The 18,357-nt window shown below is 39.4% G+C and overlaps 2 protein-coding genes and 1 long non-coding RNA gene across 7 annotated transcripts in view; 2 read left to right on the top strand and 1 right to left on the bottom strand.

The window, feature by feature from the left end:
* Positions 1-2: 2 nt before the first annotated feature.
* Positions 3-14,693, bottom strand: RBM48 (RNA binding motif protein 48). Of its 5 annotated transcripts, none has more exons than XM_031940012.1 (6): positions 14,423-14,509; positions 13,502-13,651; positions 11,647-11,837; positions 8,603-8,748; positions 5,703-6,286; positions 3-265 (listed from the first exon to the last, which is right to left on the bottom strand). In XM_031940012.1, the coding sequence occupies exons 2-6, from the start codon at positions 13,529-13,531 to the stop codon at positions 179-181; spliced, it is 1,038 nt and encodes a 345-aa protein (XP_031795872.1). In that variant the 5' UTR covers positions 13,532-13,651; positions 14,423-14,509; the 3' UTR covers positions 3-178. The 5 variants fall into 5 exon arrangements, with proteins under 5 accessions (XP_031795872.1, XP_031795874.1, XP_012406741.1 ...); XM_031940014.1 differs by having other exon boundaries at positions 13,610-13,651; XM_012551287.3 differs by having other exon boundaries at positions 13,502-13,556; positions 14,423-14,508.
* On the top strand, positions 1,916-7,116 carry LOC116419481. Its single transcript, XR_004229804.1, has 4 exons — positions 1,916-1,979; positions 2,309-2,477; positions 3,216-4,553; positions 7,077-7,116. It is a non-coding gene; the product is annotated as an uncharacterized LOC116419481 (long non-coding RNA).
* Positions 14,694-14,719: 26 nt separating the features above from the next.
* The window catches only part of PEX1 (peroxisomal biogenesis factor 1), a 47,700-nt gene continuing 44,062 nt past the window's right edge, over positions 14,720-18,357 (top strand). Inside the window, exon 1 of the mRNA XM_031940011.1 lies at positions 14,720-14,978. Within this exon, the coding sequence (XP_031795871.1) occupies positions 14,847-14,978 (132 nt within the window). The 5' untranslated portion in view covers positions 14,720-14,846. The remainder of the gene's footprint in view (positions 14,979-18,357) is intronic.

Here is an 18,357-nt window from a genome sequence, read left to right as displayed (position 1 = left end):
TGCCAAAGTAAGACATTTAATTCTCAGCAAAATAGAAACAGGACTCTAAATTTTAAAGATAAGATCAACTTATTTACTTTAATATTCAAAAGCTATACAAAAATGAAATAGTGACAATAATAAAAGTTATTAATCTTCTTGGAACAGGTAAGATGTTGATTTCAAGATCAATAGTCTTCTATATTCTTCTTCTTTGTTTTAATGGTTGACTTATATGTGTATCTTCCAGCTTGTCTTCTGAAGGTTTTAGTTGGGGAGAAATTACCTAGTTAAAAAAACCACCAAGAATTATTTTCTTCCTGCTTATTATTTGATATACATGTTAATAAATTTCTAGGGAGAATTACAGTAAACACAACTTCACTCCATTCGGGAGAAACGGATTGGATTTCCTTGTACAGTTTCAGAGAAATCTATTTCATTGATTGATTTAGTGTGCAGAGGAAATTGAGGATGTTTTCTTAATGGGAGATCCCTGAATACTAAAGAAATTAGATACCCAAGTTAGTGCTCCTGTTATGTGGAGTGCAGGAGAGGCTGATAAGAAAATAGATGGGAGAACTGGAAATCTGGGAAAACAAAGATGTAGAAAACAGTGTAGGGGGGAAAAAAAAGAAAACATAAACATTTGCTTGTAAATTCTGTTAATAGTAAAGTCATTTTGTTAGTTGAAGATCATAAAGATCAACTTCAGTTTCTCTGTATATTACTTGACTTGCTCCAAGTTTTCACATTGGGATAAGTGGGAGGATGAGGGGACACAGGGAAATCGAAGGGAAAAAACTCCACAATTCCTACTACTCACATCCTTTTTCTCTCAGTGCTTGCTTACACACACACACACACACACACACACACACACACACACACACACACACACACACACACACACCCCCAACCAACCAAACCACTAAAGTATTTGGGAAAATACTTTTTTTCCTTATTTCCCAACACTGTTGTTTTCTGTTGAGGTTTCAGCAATCTAGTCATTATACAGAGCTTATTCTACTGTTGTTGCCCCTTCCTTAACACCATTTCTGAAATGTAAATGAATAACTGTCACATTGGTGTTAAGAAACCAAGAAGCAATCTTGCTCAACTCATCTCAACTAATCAAAGAATCATTCAGTTTTTCCTTTTGTAAACTTCTAGTGAGAGAGAGCTTATTATCCTTGTGGGCTAACCCATGCACCTTTTGAGCACATCTATCCTACCTACATTGCTTCTCTGCATCATTTATCCCTTGCTCTGGATAAGTAGAAAAAGCCTAATCAGTCTTTTATTAAAGGACTATCATGTCCCCAACACATTTTCTTTTCCAGTCTAAATAAGACTGATTTTCTTGAACCAGTCTTCATATGGCATGATCCCAAAGCCCTTTATCATGCTGGTTGCCCTTGTGCAGATAAGTCTTTGGCTTAAATCAATGTCTTTCCTAAAATAAAACTCAGAAAAACTTTCCTAGTCCTAGACAACTCACTTCTTTTACTGGGAAGCAGTTCACATAAGGAAAAGAGCATGACTGAAGGTTAAGGGATCTGGGTTCAAATCCTGGCTGAGCAACTGCCCTGTGACTTTGGGCAAATCACTTATCTTTCCAGGGCCTTAGTTTCCTTATCTGTAAAATGACTGGATTGGCCTCTTTAAGGTCCATTCTCGTTTTATAACTATTGTTCGAATGCACTCTAAGACTATAATGGAGTCTGGGATATGACATTTGACTCACACTGATCTGCAGAACACTAAAAATTTTTTCAGAACTATCTAATCCTGTGTTTCCCCATCAGATGTTATGAAGTTGATTTTTTGAACTTATGTATTGTTTATTTTTATTCAATTTCCTTTTATTAAATTCAGTCAGGATTTTGGAGGGACACTGACTAACCCAATGTATTCTTTCCTACATGATAAAGATATGAAATGGCACAAAGCCAAGCATAGGCCTCTGAGGCATTCTCTGGACAATCTCGTCCTTCAAGGTAAGTGAACATTGTTACTACTCTGGGTTCAGACATTCAACAAACTATGAATCCATAGAACTCTGCCATTAATGGGCTAAACTCTCTCTCTCTCCATCTTGTTTATAACAGCTCCAAAGACTTGATCAAAGTTTTCTAAAATCTGAGCAGATGATTTATATAGCTTTCTGGAACTACCATCAAAAAGCACATGTAGTTAATCTAGCACAAACTACTTTGTTTTAATTATGTGACTTTGCAGGGCTTCTACCACATGTAAAACACTGGACTACCAATTCTTGGTAATGCTATTCTCTTTGTGATCATCAACTCTTCTTCTACTTATTCAGCAATCATCCTGTGTCCTACTGATTCAAAGTAAAAGAAGCAGAATCAGAAGAACAACAATGATGTAAAAACAAACCACTCTGAAAGACTTAAGAACACTCATCAACATGATGGCCAGCCGCAATTCCAGAAGACACAAAATGGAGCAGGATGCCTACAACTTAGAGAGAGGTAATGGACTCAAGAGGACAGATAGAAGCACATCTTATATTGGTAGGGTCAATATGGGAATTTAATTTGTGTAAAGATTTATTTTTCTTGTACTTTCAATGGAACAGGGAAGGGGAGAAGGGAGGTAGATCTGAAAATAAAATTGAATTCTAAAAATCATATCTTAAAGAATTTCCCTAGGAACTGTCAAGTTCACTCACTGTAGGGTCTACACTGGGATAGCTGCCTTTCTGTAATCAGATACTGCTGGTGAGGCAGTGGAAAAAGCACTGGGCCTGGAATCAGGAAGAATGAAGTTCACAAGTAGCCTGAGACACTTCTAAGCTATGTGATGTCACAAACCTCTGTTTGCCAAGCTTTCCTTAACTGTACAATGGGGATAATAATAGCATCGAGGGTGGCTGTGAGGGCAAAATTAGTTATTTGTAAAGTGTTTACCATAGTGCCCAGCACACAGTAGGCACTTAATAAATCCTTCCTTCCTCTTAGTCTTAGAACCTTTCTCCCATTCTCCAAAATCTTTCAAAGATAACTGATACAAAAGTCAATTCTTTCACTACCCCAGAATGTAGCTTGTTTGGGCATTGGGACTAGAACTCAATTAGAGGCGCTAGATCCACTCTCATTATCTTCCATCTTGGTTTAAGCTTTAGTATATTATTTTAATTCTATCTTTTCTAGTATATAGACAATGCTTCTCATGAAAAACAAACCAAATGATTCTAAAATTTCTAAAAGGTAAAGGTGAAGAGGGAGATCATTTCAAGTATGGAAGACAACCTTGTGCAAAGGTGAGAGTGAGAGATGAACTGCTGCATACAAGAAAAATCACAAGAGATACAGAGTGGTGAAAGGAGAGATGGAGTCATTATAATTACCAACCAGCATTTCAGAGGGCGTGGTATGAATGAATGAAACATGCTCTCCACCTCCCAACAGGCAATCCCCTTGGGTCAGATGGAAACATAATTTTTTTTGGACTTATCAGAAAGGAAATTTGTTTTGCTGCTCGATACATTTTTGTTATAAGGGTTTCAGTTTTTCAAGGTTTTAGGGGAGATAGGGAGAGAAAAAAGATTTCTGTTAAATGAAAAAAATCAAGCTCAATTTTTAAAACTGAAAGATAGTTTAGAATTAGATCTTAAAGGACTTCACTTGCCAAGAAATTAACAGAAATCCACTGATGCTTCTTGAGTCAGGGAAGTGAACAGGTACACAGACTACAGACCTGTCTTTTAAAATTATCAAATCAACATCTGTGTGGAAGAGAGAATGAAGATGGGAGAGATTGAAGGCAGGGAAACCAATAAAAAGGCTGTTTCATGTAAGTGAAGAAAAGAGGATGGAGCAAGAGATCTTGTAGATTTTACCTCCACAAAATTTAGCAATGATTGATTGAGGCAGTCAAGAATGAACCTGAGGACTAGAAGGACAAACAGCATTTCTCTAAGCAGCAACAGGGAAATTAAGTTTAAAGTAAGGACTAAGGAAAAGAAAAGAAATTTTATTTTGAATATGCTCAGTTTGAGATATCCATGGGAGACTCAGATGGTGCTATCTTGAAAGTCATGTGCACAGTAATGACAGCTGAATCCATAGACAGAGAAGAAATCTTAAGTCATGTTTAAAACAAACTCATCAGCTTTCCTCTAAAACTTCTAGCATATTTCACCTTTTTTTGTCAAGACCTTTTGTCTTCTAGGCATTTAAATTCAAAACTTAAAGTCAACTTTGATTCTTTCTTGTTCCATATCCCATGTAACTCATCAGCTGTCAAATTCTATGGACCCACCTCTACAATAATTGTCCCCTTCTCCCCATTCTATGCTCTCACCCTGCTAAGGTCCTTATCATCTCTTGACAGTCTCCTGGTTGTCCCCTCTGCTTCAAATCTTTCTCTACTCCAATTTATCCTTCACAATTGTCAAGGTAACATCTCCGTGCCTTCGGACTTGGCCTTCTCTTGATCCCTAGCTTTCTTCAAGTTACCTCAAGCATATCTTCAACATGAGGTAGTTCTGGATCTCTTCAGCTGCCAGGAGCAGAGATCTTCCTCACCTCCATCTCCTGCCCCAGGTAACCTTATATATTACACATTTGTTTGTTTTAGTAGAATGGAAACTTCTTGAGGCTGTTTCACTTCCTTTGTATCCCCAGTACCCAAAGGGGTACCTGGAACAAAGGAGTAGAAGAAAGAGGGGGAGAGGAAGAGAAGGGGGAAAAAAAGGGGTGGGGGAAAGAGAGAGAGAGAAAAACAGAGCAAGAGAGAGAGAGAGAGAGACACCAAGCCTTGGGATTTACACATGGACTTGAGGAGAGGAAGTAGATGATGATTCAGCAAGACAGAGAAGTAAACAGTCAGGGGTTGGCAGGGGAAATAAGAGTAAACCATGTTGCTAGGGCTCATAATATTTCAAATAGTATATCCATAAGAAGAAAGTGGTCAGTTTCAAGGTCTGCAAAAGAAGTCAAGGAAGACTAGGATTCAGAAAAGAGATCATTGGTGACTTAAATTTAAGTGCCTACAAAAATCGGATCACAACAGGCTAAAAATGAGGAGGCAAAATATTGGAAGCAACAAATTTACTTGTTTCCAGGAGAAAATGATGGTGTGAGGGATAGAGGTTAAGTGAAGGTTTACTAAGGATGAGGGAGAAAAACCAATGTATAACAAAATGTTATCTATCATCTATGCTTCTTTTCCCTATGCTAACATTGGCTAAGCTTTTCAGAGATCATCAAGTAATATCTTATGCTTAAAATGCTTAAAAATAATTAACAGATTAAATATGACAGAATTCTAAGAACTACAAGTAGATCTATAGGCCCAATCCTTAGAATTATATTATTTTTATATGATTTCTTTCTCCTCCTTTCTAAAAGAGTCTAGAAGTAATATATAATTAAAACAAAGCAAAAAGTTGAATTTTGGAGTAAAATAATTTCTTAAAATGTTCTTTTAAGTTTATTAAACTAAATAGTAAAATAATCACTCCAGTGTTTTTAAAGCAAGGATCAAAAGAAAAACAAAAACATTTTAGTCTTAAATCAGCTTATGTTAAGAATCAATATGGTTTGAACAAAAAGTTTTCATAAATGTAAAAAGTGAATAATATAGTTTATTAAAAGCCATAGATGATGTTCTATTGAATTAAGGTCTTACCTTAATTTTAAGGTTTAACAAATGAAATACTCTTTCAAAGTAGCTTTCAAAAATGTACATACCTCCTTAAGTTTATTCCGGATTAAATTAGCTGACATATTTAAAGATTCATCCTCCAAATCCACTTTGGGAATTTCTGGTAGCTGTGGACCAATAATAATCTCTTTATTACTTGGGTTTGTTTCAAGAAAAGTTTCAAGTTTACGGTCTTCTTCTCTCCTCCGCTTTCGCTCTTGTAGCTGTGTTGTTCGAGGCATAAATCTAGCAATCCCAGTGTTAGAGGAAATAACCTTTGGTGGTCCAAGACAGTCTACTGAAGTTTTAGGTATTTCCATCTCAATCTTCTGAATCAAAGAGTTATTTTGGTTACAACTTGACATAGTTTTTTTAAAGTTTCCATCATGTTGAGGGGAGATCAGTGTTACTTCTAAGAATTCTCCTGATTGGGAGGTTACAGACTTGGAGGAGACGTGACATGGAGCTGAATTCCAAGAGTTAGTCTGATAATTCCATGGATACTCAGTACGAGCGTTTGAAGGGGTTGCGCAAAACTCAGATGCCTTTGAATGAAAGTCATTTCTGAGATCTTTTGAAACTGTATGTTCTTTATACAGCTTTTTCTTTGTCATTGGTTGGACTTTATCTTCTAAAATTTTAAAAGAAATCATTAAGTTAATTTATTTAATGCCATCTATAGTCACATGAAAAAAATCCTCTAAAGCACTACTATTAGAGAAATACAAATTAAAACAATTCTGAGATACCACTTCACACCTATCAAACTGGCGTCAAGATGAAAAGAAAAAAAATATTAAGTGTTGGAGAAGATGTGGGAAAACTGGGACACTAATGCATTCGTTGTTGGTAGAATTGTGAACTGATCCAGCCTTTCTGAAGAGCAATTTGAAACTAAGTCCAAAGGGGTATCAAACTGTGCATACAATGGCAGTGCCATTATTAGGTCTGTATCCGAGATCATTAAAAAAAGGGAAAAGGACCCACATGTGCAAAAATGTTTGTAGCAACTATTTTTGTGGTGACAAGGAAATGGAAACTGAGTGAATGCCCATCAATTGGGAAATGGCTGAATAAGCTGTAGTGTATGAATATAATGGAATATTATTGTTCCATGAGAAATAATGAGCAGGCAGATTTCAGAAAAGCCAATAGAGGACTACGTGAATTTATGCTGAGTGAAATGAACAAAACTAGGAAAACACTGTACATAGTAAAAATCATATGATGGTCAACTATGATAGATTTAGCTATACTCAGCAATGCAGTAATCCAAAATAATTTAGACTTGGGAAGGAAAATGCCATCCACGACCAGAGAAAGAACTATGGAAATTGAATGCAGATCAAAGCATACTATTTTCACTTTTAAAAAATTTCTTTTTCTGGTTTTTCTCTTTTGTTCTGATTTTTCTTTCACAGCATGACTAATATGGAAATATGTTTAAAATGTGTATCAACAAGATTATGTGATGATCAATTGTGATGGACGTGGCTCTTTTCAACAATGAGGTGATTGAGGCCAATTCCAATAGACTTGTGTTGGAAAGTCCCATCTACATCCAGAGACAAGAGTGTGGGGTCTGAGTATGGATCACAACATAGTATTTTCACCTTTTTTTAACTGTTGCTATTTGCTTGATTTTTGTTTTTTTCTCTTTTTTTTTAATCTGATTTTTCTTGCGCAGCATGATAAATGTGGAAATAGGTAAAGAAGAAATGTACCTGTTTAACATATATTGGATTACTTAATGTCTAGGAGAAAGAATGGGGGGAAGGGAGGGAGAAAAAGTTGGAACATAAGGGTCTGCAAGGGTGAATGTTGAAAACTATCTTTGCATATATTTTGAAAATAAAAAACTGCTATTTAAAAAAGATAAAATAAAATGATTGTGCATGTATAACCTCAACCAGAATGCTTGCTGTCTTGGGGAAGGGAAGAGAAGAAAAAGAAGGGGGAAAAAACTTGAAACTCAAAATCTTACAGTTATGGAGACTGAAAATTATCTTTACATGTAATTGGAAAAAATAAATACTAAGTGAAAAAAATTATTTTAGTAATTTTGAAAAACATGCAATATGTTGATTTTTATGAAATGCAAGAAAATGTTAACGGATGAACTTTCCCATAGACACTTCCTAATGGTCTAGCACATACTGCTCCATAATTCATAAATTTGAGAGAAAGGAGGTAGTCAAGGAAATTGCTCCAGGGAGATGTGAGGAAGGAAAGGACCCCTTTCAACTATGGAAGTTTCCGTGGAATTGATGGCACCTGACTGGCCTTAAAGAAAACAAAGGATTTTGTCAATCAAGAATGAAAAAAGTACGAATCCCAGGCTTAGGATTTTAGCTTGAGCAGATGCAGAGAAGCTAGGAAATGCAGAAAATGATCTAGGAACAGCAAATATTTCAATTTGGCTGGAAGACAGAATAAATGAAGGACAAAAGTGTGAAATAAGGACATAGTTCAGAGGGTATGACATTTCAGGATAAAGAATTTGAGATTTTAAAAATGTAACTAGCATGTCAGACCTTTGTATTGGCAGATTATTTTACATGAAAGCTGGATTAGATGGCAAAGAAAGTGAAGGCAAACAAGAAGCTTTTATAATAGGGAAAACTGCAAGATATGTTGTGGAGGTAAGATTAGGGCAACTGACTTGAGTTTATGATGATTCCTAGGGGGATGAACCACAGATGATTCCTAGAAATATAGAAATACAGAACCCTCAATCTGGCTGCTCTTATCAGGATATAGTCTATACTGATCACTCAGACACAATTCTACTCTTAAGTAGCTGGAAAGGTCAATCAAGAACATTAGGCAGAGCATCTGGTAAGGCAGCCAGTTGTCAGGCAAAGGTGAACATATAAGCCAAATGAGCAGGAACTGTTAGTCATTGATTCAAGCTATCATATAAATTTTAAAAAAGATTTGTAAAAACCTTTAATCCCAGTGGTTCTTGCTATATATCGCCGCCTCTCCTGTAGTTTCTCTCTGGTTTCTTGTACTGTTTCAAATTCTGGAGCATAGCACACGTGAAGTAAACCACCAAAAAAACTCCGCTCATCCAATTTTCGTTTGGCTATCCTAAATAGAAGTAAGAGTTCAGCATATTAATCTAGGCTCACTCAAATTGACAACACAACCAAGTAATTTAAAATTCTCAGACAAAAACAAACTTTTGAGATTCTTAAATTCTATAGTTTCTGAATGCTCTTTACATTAAATATGCTTGCTCTTAATGAAGATGAACCTGTAGGATGACTCAGGTTCAACTACTGATGCTGGAAAAGACTGAAGGCAAAAGGAAAAGGGGGAAAAATGTTTTTAAAAATAAAAATTTTTAAAAAGGAAAAGGGGACACTAAGGGATGAGCTGAATGGGTACAATTACAGAAGCGATAAACATGATCTTGGAGAGATTTCAGGAAATAGTGGAGGAGAGAAGGGTCAGGCCTACCAATATCCATAGGATCACAGAGAGTCAGACACAACTGAACAACAAAAATACTTGAGATTATTTTTCCAGAAGAGAGGGGTTTGCAATAAGTCTTTCACATTCTATCTTCCAATCTTTCTTAAATCAATGGCACATACTGACATAACTGGATAGACCATAATACAATCTGTGGCCATGAAACAAAACTGCTCTCTATATAGAGCTGAGTAATCCACATAACGAACAAGTAAGGAATGAATGTGGACCATATGCTTTGAGATTGAGCTAGAAAGGCCTTCAGGAAACCAATTGTTCCAACCCTTGTTTTACAAAGAAAGACTTGCATCAAGTCTGAGAAACAATAAACATTGATGTTTCCATAGCTGTGGAAAACTGAAAATCTGGAATGGGAAGTAGTCTAGAGTAAGGAAGCTGGAGAGCTCCTAAACCAGATGAAATTGAGTAAAACTAGACAGAACCAGTTGTGTAGTTTAAAAAAAAAAAGCTGAAAGTAGGACAAAGGTCATAACTCAAAGCACACATGCTTAATTGCTTCACAAATTTTAACTTCTCCTCCGCTGAAGAGGTAAAGCTCATGGTCATACAATGTATGTAGTAGGAAGGGGACATATTAAGGGGTGTATGTTGGAGGAGGATCAGGAAAGAATGTTAACTTCATCATGGCAGCCATTGGAGAGATGGAGAAGGGACTCTGAGGCTGGAGAAGGGGTGAAAGGCTTATGATCTTGCCTCTATAAAGTGTGTGAGCTTAATTTTGAGTTTCACATCCACTTCTTGCAGAACTATATTAAAAGTTTAAACTACTTCACTCATCCTGCATTTGTTCTTCACTGAGCCTATATTTGGAAATTCCAGAATTTTGTTTTCAACAAGTCATAAAAATATTGAGCAGAGCTCAGATTCAACCCTAGGTCCACTGATTCTGATGAGCTTTTTTTCTTTTTTTGTTTTTGCTGAGGCAGTTGGAGTTAAGTGACTTGCCCAGGATCACACAACAGCTAGGAAGTGTTAAGTGTCTGAGAGCAAATTTGAACTCAGGTCCTCCTCACTTCAGGGCTGGTGTTCTAACCACAGCGCCACCTAGCTGCCCCTTCTGATGAGCTTTCTATGTTACTATATTATGACTGTCTCCACTTAGTTTTCTTAGCACTGTGACCTACAGTACACATTTGTAACATGTCATTTTAAATTAAATCAACACTTATTAAATACTTCCTATGTTCAAGCATTGCCCTAGGCATGGGGGATAGATCAGAGTCAAAAACTAAATAGTTTCTGTCCTCAAGGAGCTAGAGGAAGGCATTGGGGTGGAACATAACATATATGGAGAAAATAAAGTATATACAAAATATCATACAGTAATTTCACAAAGCAGGAAATATCAGCCACTAGGAAGATCAAGAAAAATATCTAAGAGGTGGTACTTGAAACATATCTTGAAAGAAATTAGGAATTTGAATAAACACAGATGAGAAGAGGGCATATCAGACATGGAAGTCTATCAAGGTGAGAGATTGAACGGTGAATAAAACAGTGTGCATGTCAGCCCCTGGCAGAAGCAGTGTGGTATGGGGGATATGTGTGTTTTGGAGTCAGAAGTCCTTGGGGGTAAGTCCTCTGTATTACCTTAAGTCATTATAGTCAGGTTTAATTCTCTGTGATCTCATTTGGGGTTTTCTTGGCAGAAACAATAGAGTGGTTTGCCATTTCCTTTTTTGGCTCATTACAGATGAAGAAACTGAGGTAAACAGGATGACTTGCCCAGGTTCACACAACTAGTCAGTGTCTGGGGCAGGATTTGAACTCGGGGCCTCTTGGCTCCAAGACTGGTAATCTATTCATTATGCTACTCAGCAATCCCTGTATCCATGGACAAATCTCTTAATCCCTCGGAGATTTAGTTTACTATTCTTAAAATTACAAAGTTGAGCTATGTGGCTTCTGAGCTGCCTTTGAATTCTAAATTTATGATCCTATGACAAGAGAGAAAAGTAGGTCCTCTCTAGGTCCTCAAATGACAGTATGAAGATTCTGTATTTTAAGAAAGACCTAACTTTGAAAATTATTGATAAGTGGGAAAAATATATAAAAATATATTTTAAAAATAGAAAAGATGTCTTGAAAAATCATTAAGCATGTTTTCTGTGCCCATCATCGCGGACACAAAAATAGTAGAAAAATAAGCTCCTTGTCTCAAGCAGCTCATAATATATTTGCATAATCACTCAATCAATAAACATTAAGTGCCTACTTTGTGCCAAGCACTATGCTCAATGTTGACTCAAAACATATATTTGAAATAAGCAGACCACACAAAGCAGCATAAACTTTCAGATTTTAAGTGCTATTGGGAATCAGAGAAGAGAAAGTTTTATGTGGGTTGAACTGTGGAGAGGTTTGTAGAGGAAAGAAATCTTAAACTGAGTCTAAAAGTACAGGGTTTTTGTATAATCTAGATGTGAATAAAGCTAAGTATTGAGATAAGTGGTAATAAAAAGGAAAAAAACTGATAGGCATCCACATTACCTTGCACTTTGTAATTTTTGGAATTTAATTAGATACACTTCTGTAAATTCTTCTGCTGGATATTCATCCAGCGCATTATACTGTTCAATTGCACCAAATAAAGCAAACTGTTCAATCAACTCCTTCATAACTCCCACTGCAGGAACTCCTTGAATTAGTAAGTAACGAGATTCCAAATTGACTGTATAAACCTAAAGGAAATACAGATGTATTAATGTTTTTCACATATACTTTCTTGAATAGATCTGCCCTTGTATTTATCCCAGAACCTGAGTGAGAATGCAGGAGTCAGCTGGTCCCAAGTATACTAAAGTAAGTATCTCTTCTGTAGCATCTCTAAAGTATGAACTTCCAATCTCTTTAAAGACCATAGTTATGGGGAACTTGATTACTTCTGGGGCAAATCATTCCACTTTAGGACAAGGGTGAAAGTTTTCCTTAAAGCGAACTAAAATCTATCTCTCTTTTACACATAGATACTAGTTTTGACCTTTAGGGTCAGCAAAATTCTCCCCTCAAATGTTCCTGCACATCCTCTGTTCCTTCCTAACCTTCTCTTCTGCAAACTACTTGGTTTCTAAGTCAATCCTTATATGACAAAATGTACTGTTCCTTCACTATCCTATTCACATTCCTTTGGAAATAATTCAATTTGCCTTGCTCATGTGGTGCCTAGAAGTCTCATGACAAGATCTAACCGGGCCAGGATCCAGACCTAAGAGTAATTTACCAACTACCATGTTTTGACCAGCTATAGAATAACAAATCATTTCTATACAGTGTTTTAAAATGTACTTTTCTCCCTGGCAATCCTTCGGCGTAAGTAAAAACAGGAAAGCATTAACATATAAAATCATCATGCTTTAGTACTCATCTGGCATAAATGTAAGCAGGCTATTTAAAAGAAATGAGCTAAGAAATAAAACTGATATTATTTTTATCAGTCTTTTAAGAGTATAGAGATGATAGGATCTTATCTAGTCAACTGTTTCACCTTACAGAAATTAAAACCTAAACTAATCATTCTTCTAAAAGAGAGCAACCTCAGCTATCTTGCTTTCCAGGAAGATGTTCTTTTGCTACGCCAGGTCTTCTAACAAAACCAGGCTCCACTTATAAATCTCTGTAGTTCTTAGCCTGTGGCTTTTCTGGGATAAGTTTTAGAGGTTTGTGAACTTAGGTGGCAAAAAATTTTATACATATATTACTAATTTGTAATTGAAATTTAGCATTTCCTTCGATTAGGAATGTAGACAATAAAATATTATTTGAAAAGGGCTCCAAAGGCTTCAGACTATTAAAAGGATCCATTACACAAAATGTTTAAGAACCTCTGGTTTAACAGGAAAAAATATGCAACATCTGTCTTTGGAATGAAGATTCACAATGAGAAATGTGAGTTATCTGTGAATTTGTTATCCATGTTTACTACACTCAAAATAATTTCCTTCACTTGAAAAGCTGAATAAATCCATAATTCAGTTTGAAGCCTTGAGAAGAAAAATCCTGTCAATCCAAAACATGAATAATTACAATGTACAGATATTACTTAAAATATTTTTGATGTATTTTACTTGTATCCCACCTACATTTTCCAATGTATCCCTTCTTTTTCCTCCTCAGGAGCAATCCCATATGATACAGAATAAAAAGAGTCTGACAAAACTAACCACCACGTTGAAAAAGTAGGACACTATATGTAGCATTCCACACCCACCTCTGCAAAGAAGGGTATGGTCTCTCTCCTTTGGGGCTAAGTTTGGTCATTACAATTTCATAGCACTTAGTTTAAAGGATGTCCTCTCCATTTATTAGTGTTGTAGTCAATAGGCATGTCCTTCCTGGTTCTGCTTACATCATTCTGCCTCTGTCCAGGTCTTCCCATGCCTCTCGGTAGTCACAACATTCATCTGTTTTGCAGCACAGCAAGTCCATTGCATTACATTCACGTAGCACAACTTACCTATTCCCCCATCAATGCGAGGCCTACTTGGTTCCTAGGAGTCTGTAGATGTTCAACATATTACATTGGCTCTTTTGGCACAGTAATAAAGAGGGAAGGGTCTCCACAGAGCTCCCTTCATCTTTATAACTCCGTTCACAGTCTGTCTCTCTCGACAAACTGACCAGAGCCGTTTTTGCTTTCTTTTAGAAAGATGGGCGGTCTGAGCATCACTGGAAGATGGCGCTAAGAAGAACAAGACTAGCGGTACTTAGTTTCCCTTCTCTCTAACTCCAAGCTTCCCTCCCTTCATTCTATGGGAAGCCTTTCTTGGTCCTGCCGTCCCATTTACGTCATAGCTGTGTAGGAAGTTCTGGGTGGCCCCTTCCCTTAGACCGTGTCTGCCCAGGCTTGACACAGAGCGGGATTAACGGAAGGTTAAGGATTGAATGGCGCTGCCGCGTAAAAGGACTAGGTTTGTTCTCTGGCAAAGGGAACGCTTGCCCGGAGGGGCGCAGGCCGCTCCCAACCTCCAAGGCCGGCCGTCCTTCTCCCAAGGGGCGCATGAGGAGGCTCAGCCGGGCGTCCGATCCCGTATTATTTCCTAGCTCTGGGCCTCACTCGCCTCATCCACAAAATGGGACTAACAGGGAAACTGAAGAGACCAAGTTAGGGAGGTTGGCCGGGGGAGGATCTGAGCTCGCGCTGCGGCAGGGCGGCCCTCCTCCCCTCCCACACATGGGACACCCCGGCCGTCCGCGGCAGCTCCGCCTTCTGCCCGTCTAACTACGGCCCGAGCGCGCTCCCGGCCGGGGAAAGGCAGTTTTCTCTGACCTTAACGGCGCGGGGCCTCCGCCCCTCCCGATACTTGGCCCGCGAGTCACAGACCGCTCGTTGAGCGTGGTGAGGGTGATAGCCACCGACCTCCCCTCCGCTATCCGCCATCCTGGTAGACTCGGTCCCTCATCCAGGTCAGCTGTTTCCGCCGGCCTCCATCTCTCATCCAATCAAAGAGCGCGGCAGGCAGCGACGTCCTGGGATTGGCTCGAGCGCCAATGACGCTGGTTGGCGCGTGAGGAGGGGAGGGAGAGGGCTAGAAGGCACCCTCTTCCGGGAGCAGCCTCAGTGATCCCGCCCCTTCGATCGGGCGAGGAGCCTGCCGGGGAGCTGGTGGCCATCGATCCTCCCGGCGCTCGACGCCTGCTGCCTGCTGTGGATCGGCGCTCGGCCCCGTCTGTGTTTGTCTCGCTCGCTCGCGATGTGGGGTAGTGGTCGCCTCGAGGGCACCGGGTCTGGAGGGGTCGCGGCCGTTACCGTGGCCTTCTCCCATGCCCGTGACTGCTTTCTCCACTTGCCGCGGGCGCTCGCGGCCCAGCTGCATCTCCAGCAGGTAACGCGCTGTCGCCTCCAGGTTGGGTCGCGCCCCCCCCCCCAGCCGCGGGGCCTGACGGGAATAGCCCCTGCGGCTGGGCGGCCGGGCTGGAGCCTCCTGGAGGCGCGAAGTAGGGGCCCTCCCGGCGGCGGCTGCAGTCCCACCCCCACAGGGGCCGCTCCCTGCCCCGGGGGTGCGCGCGCCCGAAGGGAAGGCCGGGGCGGCTCCGGGGGTGGGCCGCCCTAATTAGTATTCGCTGAGCGCCTAGCTGGGCGTGGCGCGGCAGGCCCCAGGCTTGGGCCGGGGGCGGCCCGCGAGTAACGGCCCTGCAGGGGGGACCTGGGGGACGCGGGCCGGGCCCGTTAGGTTTCCGGGCCCTGAGTAGCCGGCGCGCGGGGCGGGGCCGAGGAGAAGCCGCGTTCGGGGGCGGTGAAGAGCCGATGCCGCCCCAGGGACGCGCCCGGAGGCCTGGCCCGGGCTCTGAGGCGGTGTTCCGACGCAGTGTTCCGGGGTCTGCCCGCGGGCCCGTGCGGCCTCGCCTCCCCTGCGAATTAGTTACACAAGCCGGGCTTCCCGTACAACTGCAGAATTTTTTGGAAACCTAAGCATGAATGGTTTCCTTTGTAATCCTACGGGTCTTATGCATTTAAAATCTCTTGTTCAATGTATTATTTACTATGGTGGTTCTATTCTCCATGACTCTATTTGGTTTTTTTTTTTTTTTTTTTTTTTTTGAGCAAAATACTGGGATGGCTGGCCACCTTCTCCATTTTACAGATAAGGAAACTGAGGCAAATGGAGTGAGGTGACTTGGCTAGGGTCACACGGTTACTGATTGGCTAAGACCGGATTTAAACTAGGAAGAGTCTTCCTGTACCACCTAGCTGTCCGTATTTATTTTATAAAATCCTATTTATTATAAGTTTATACTCCTGTATTTATACTAGGTAAATTTGTATTAGTACATAAATTCATATAGAAGTTTGTATCTAAATATAATAAATCTATAATATGTTTAGCACTTGATGTGTTCCCGAGTAATGTTACAAAGTATAGACTTCATCTTAATTATCCTTTTCAATTAATTCCTGCTATTCGGACTGGTAAAACCCTTTTAATCATTTTGAAAAAAATAAATCGTTGAAAAAGAGCAAATAAAAACTCTACCAGACACATCTCAAAGTTTTCATATGAAGGACATTAATAATATAACTTCTGATGTAAGGAAAAACACCCTAAAGTAGAATTGGCTCTATAGGGAAGTGGTAGATTCGCTCATTCTTCCCCCAACCCCCTGGGCAACTGGGGTTAATTGCCTCGGGTCACACAGCTAGGAAGTGTGTTAGTCTGAGATCAGATTGAAACTCAGGTCCTTCTGACTTTAGGAGCTCTCTCCGCCGAACCACCTAGCTTCCCCTATAGTTCTTTAGATAAACCACTTTGGGGGATATTGTGGAGAAGATTTCTGTAGAGATCTTGGTTAGACTAAGTAGCTTCTCTGATTTCTCCCAATTTTCAGATTTCAGATTTGTCATTTAACCACCTGAAAATTGCCATGAAGAAGCAAATACACTGCCAGTATAACTGTGCTCCTTAGGACAGGTGGGAGGATTGATTTAGAAGAAATCTGTGGAGATACCGTCTTCCCTTGGGAATTAGGGTGAAAGTGATGGTGAGTTAGGTTAAGGTAGAAAGGAGGGAAATAAACCCCACCAAAAAAAAAAAAAGAAGAAGAAATGGGAAAAAAAGCCTAGAGCTATCCTATATAAGCCCTTAGCATTCAGATTCTGTTCAATCTGCTCACTTGAATGCTGGTTGCTTATACTGAAACACTGATAAAAGATGAAAAGAGTAATCTTTGCTCTCAAAAACCCTATAGTAAGGGTTCTGAAGCTTTTTAGTCTTGGGATCTCTTTATATCCTTTTTTGAAAAAATTGACAATCCCTCCCCAATAGCTTTGGTTTATAGGTTTATAGCTGTGTTTGCCATATCAGAAAATAAAAATTCAATATTATTGTGAAAATAGTTTTAACTTAATGAGTTAATAAACTTAGTGTTTTGAAATAGTTTTAGGGACTCTTGGTTCCTCAGATCACACTTTATGAACCATTGGCCTAATGTATGAGCTGGGTCTAGTAGATTGTAAGCTTTTTGGAAATAATCTTTGAGTAATATACAGGATATCCCACAAACCTTAATTCAGTTTTAAACTTCAGGAACTTAAAACTTTTAATTTTTCATAGCTTAAATCTGCATTAAGATTCTAAATCTTCATTAAGACTTGTAGGGCAATGCCCTTTATGTCTTTGTCCCCTTTGCACATTGCCTTCAAATTCTGTTTTCATAGATTAACAATCAAAATAGTTAGGAACTATTGCCAGAGGCATTTAGAGGACAAGGACTGTAATATTTATGTTAAATAAACTTAGAAAAAATGTTGAATTTTCCTGAGAATGGAATGATGTAAAAGGAAGACCTTCCCCCTGCCAAAAACCCAAACATAAATATTTTGAGTGATTGCAGGAAGTATACCAGAGAAAAGATTGCCACTGTCACCAGATTTCAAATACAGAATTCACCTGATACTGGCCTTGCATGTTGCAAAAAGCATTATATAAAACTTGAGTGTGGAACGTAATTATACCTCACTGATATTCCAGCAGCAACAGGAATAGTACCAACAGTCTCTCTTTGGATTATCACAAATGTTGAAGGAGACTGCTAGTAGTCTTTGCCAGGTGCTGGTGCTCCAAGGGATGGCAGATGTTGTTACTATTCAGTAACACATCCGTGCTGCAGGCAAAGGCAGCTTAGAACAATGAAGAGCACTTGATAAGATTTACAGATTCTGGCTTCAACTCTTGCCTCTGTCTTTTCCTTTCTGGGTGGATGCTTTGAATAGCTTAAGTAGTGTGGTGCAGTGGAGTGCTGGGCTCACAGTCAGGAAGATGGGAGTTCAACTATGGTCTTAAGACACTAAGTGTGATTATGGACAAGTCTGCCTCGGTTTCATTATATTTAAAATGGGGATAACAGTAGTCCCCACTTCTCATGACTGTTATGAGGATCAAATGAATTTATATTTGTAAAGCACTTAACAGAGTTCCTGGCATATAACAAGTGCTTAATAAATGCTGGTCTAACTCTTTGGTGGCCCCATTTAGGATTTTCTTGGCAAAGATATTAGAGGGCTTTGTCATTCCTTCAGCTCATTTTACAGATGAGGAAACTGAGACTCAGAAATTAAGTGATTTATCCAGGATCACACAACTAGCATTTGAGGCCAAATTTGAACTCAGGTCTTCTTGATTTCAGGCCCCGTGCACAGTATCCTCTGTTCTACTTAGTTGCCCCAGAAACCTTATTGCTTTATCAATAAAAAGGTAGTGGGAATGT

Source organism: Sarcophilus harrisii, chromosome 5 (genome assembly GCF_902635505.1).
Source record: "Sarcophilus harrisii chromosome 5, mSarHar1.11, whole genome shotgun sequence".
NCBI classification, from domain to species: Eukaryota; Metazoa; Chordata; class Mammalia; order Dasyuromorphia; family Dasyuridae; genus Sarcophilus; species Sarcophilus harrisii.
Note: the sequence above shows the minus strand (reverse complement) of the source record. Positions and strands in the feature narration are given on the sequence as shown.

Coding starts and splice junctions, on each gene's coding strand:
- RBM48 (XM_012551286.3), bottom strand. CDS start 14,533: ATGGCGGATAGCGGAGGGGAGGTCGGTGGCTATCACCCTCACCACGCT. Junction 11,838..14,422: donor GGAGGCCCCGCGCCGTTAAG/GTCAGAGAAAAC, acceptor TATTTCCTTTAG/GTTTATACAGTCAATTTGGA. Junction 6,287..8,602: donor AAGAACCACTGGGATTAAAG/GTTTTTACAAAT, acceptor TTAAAATTTTAG/AAGATAAAGTCCAACCAATG.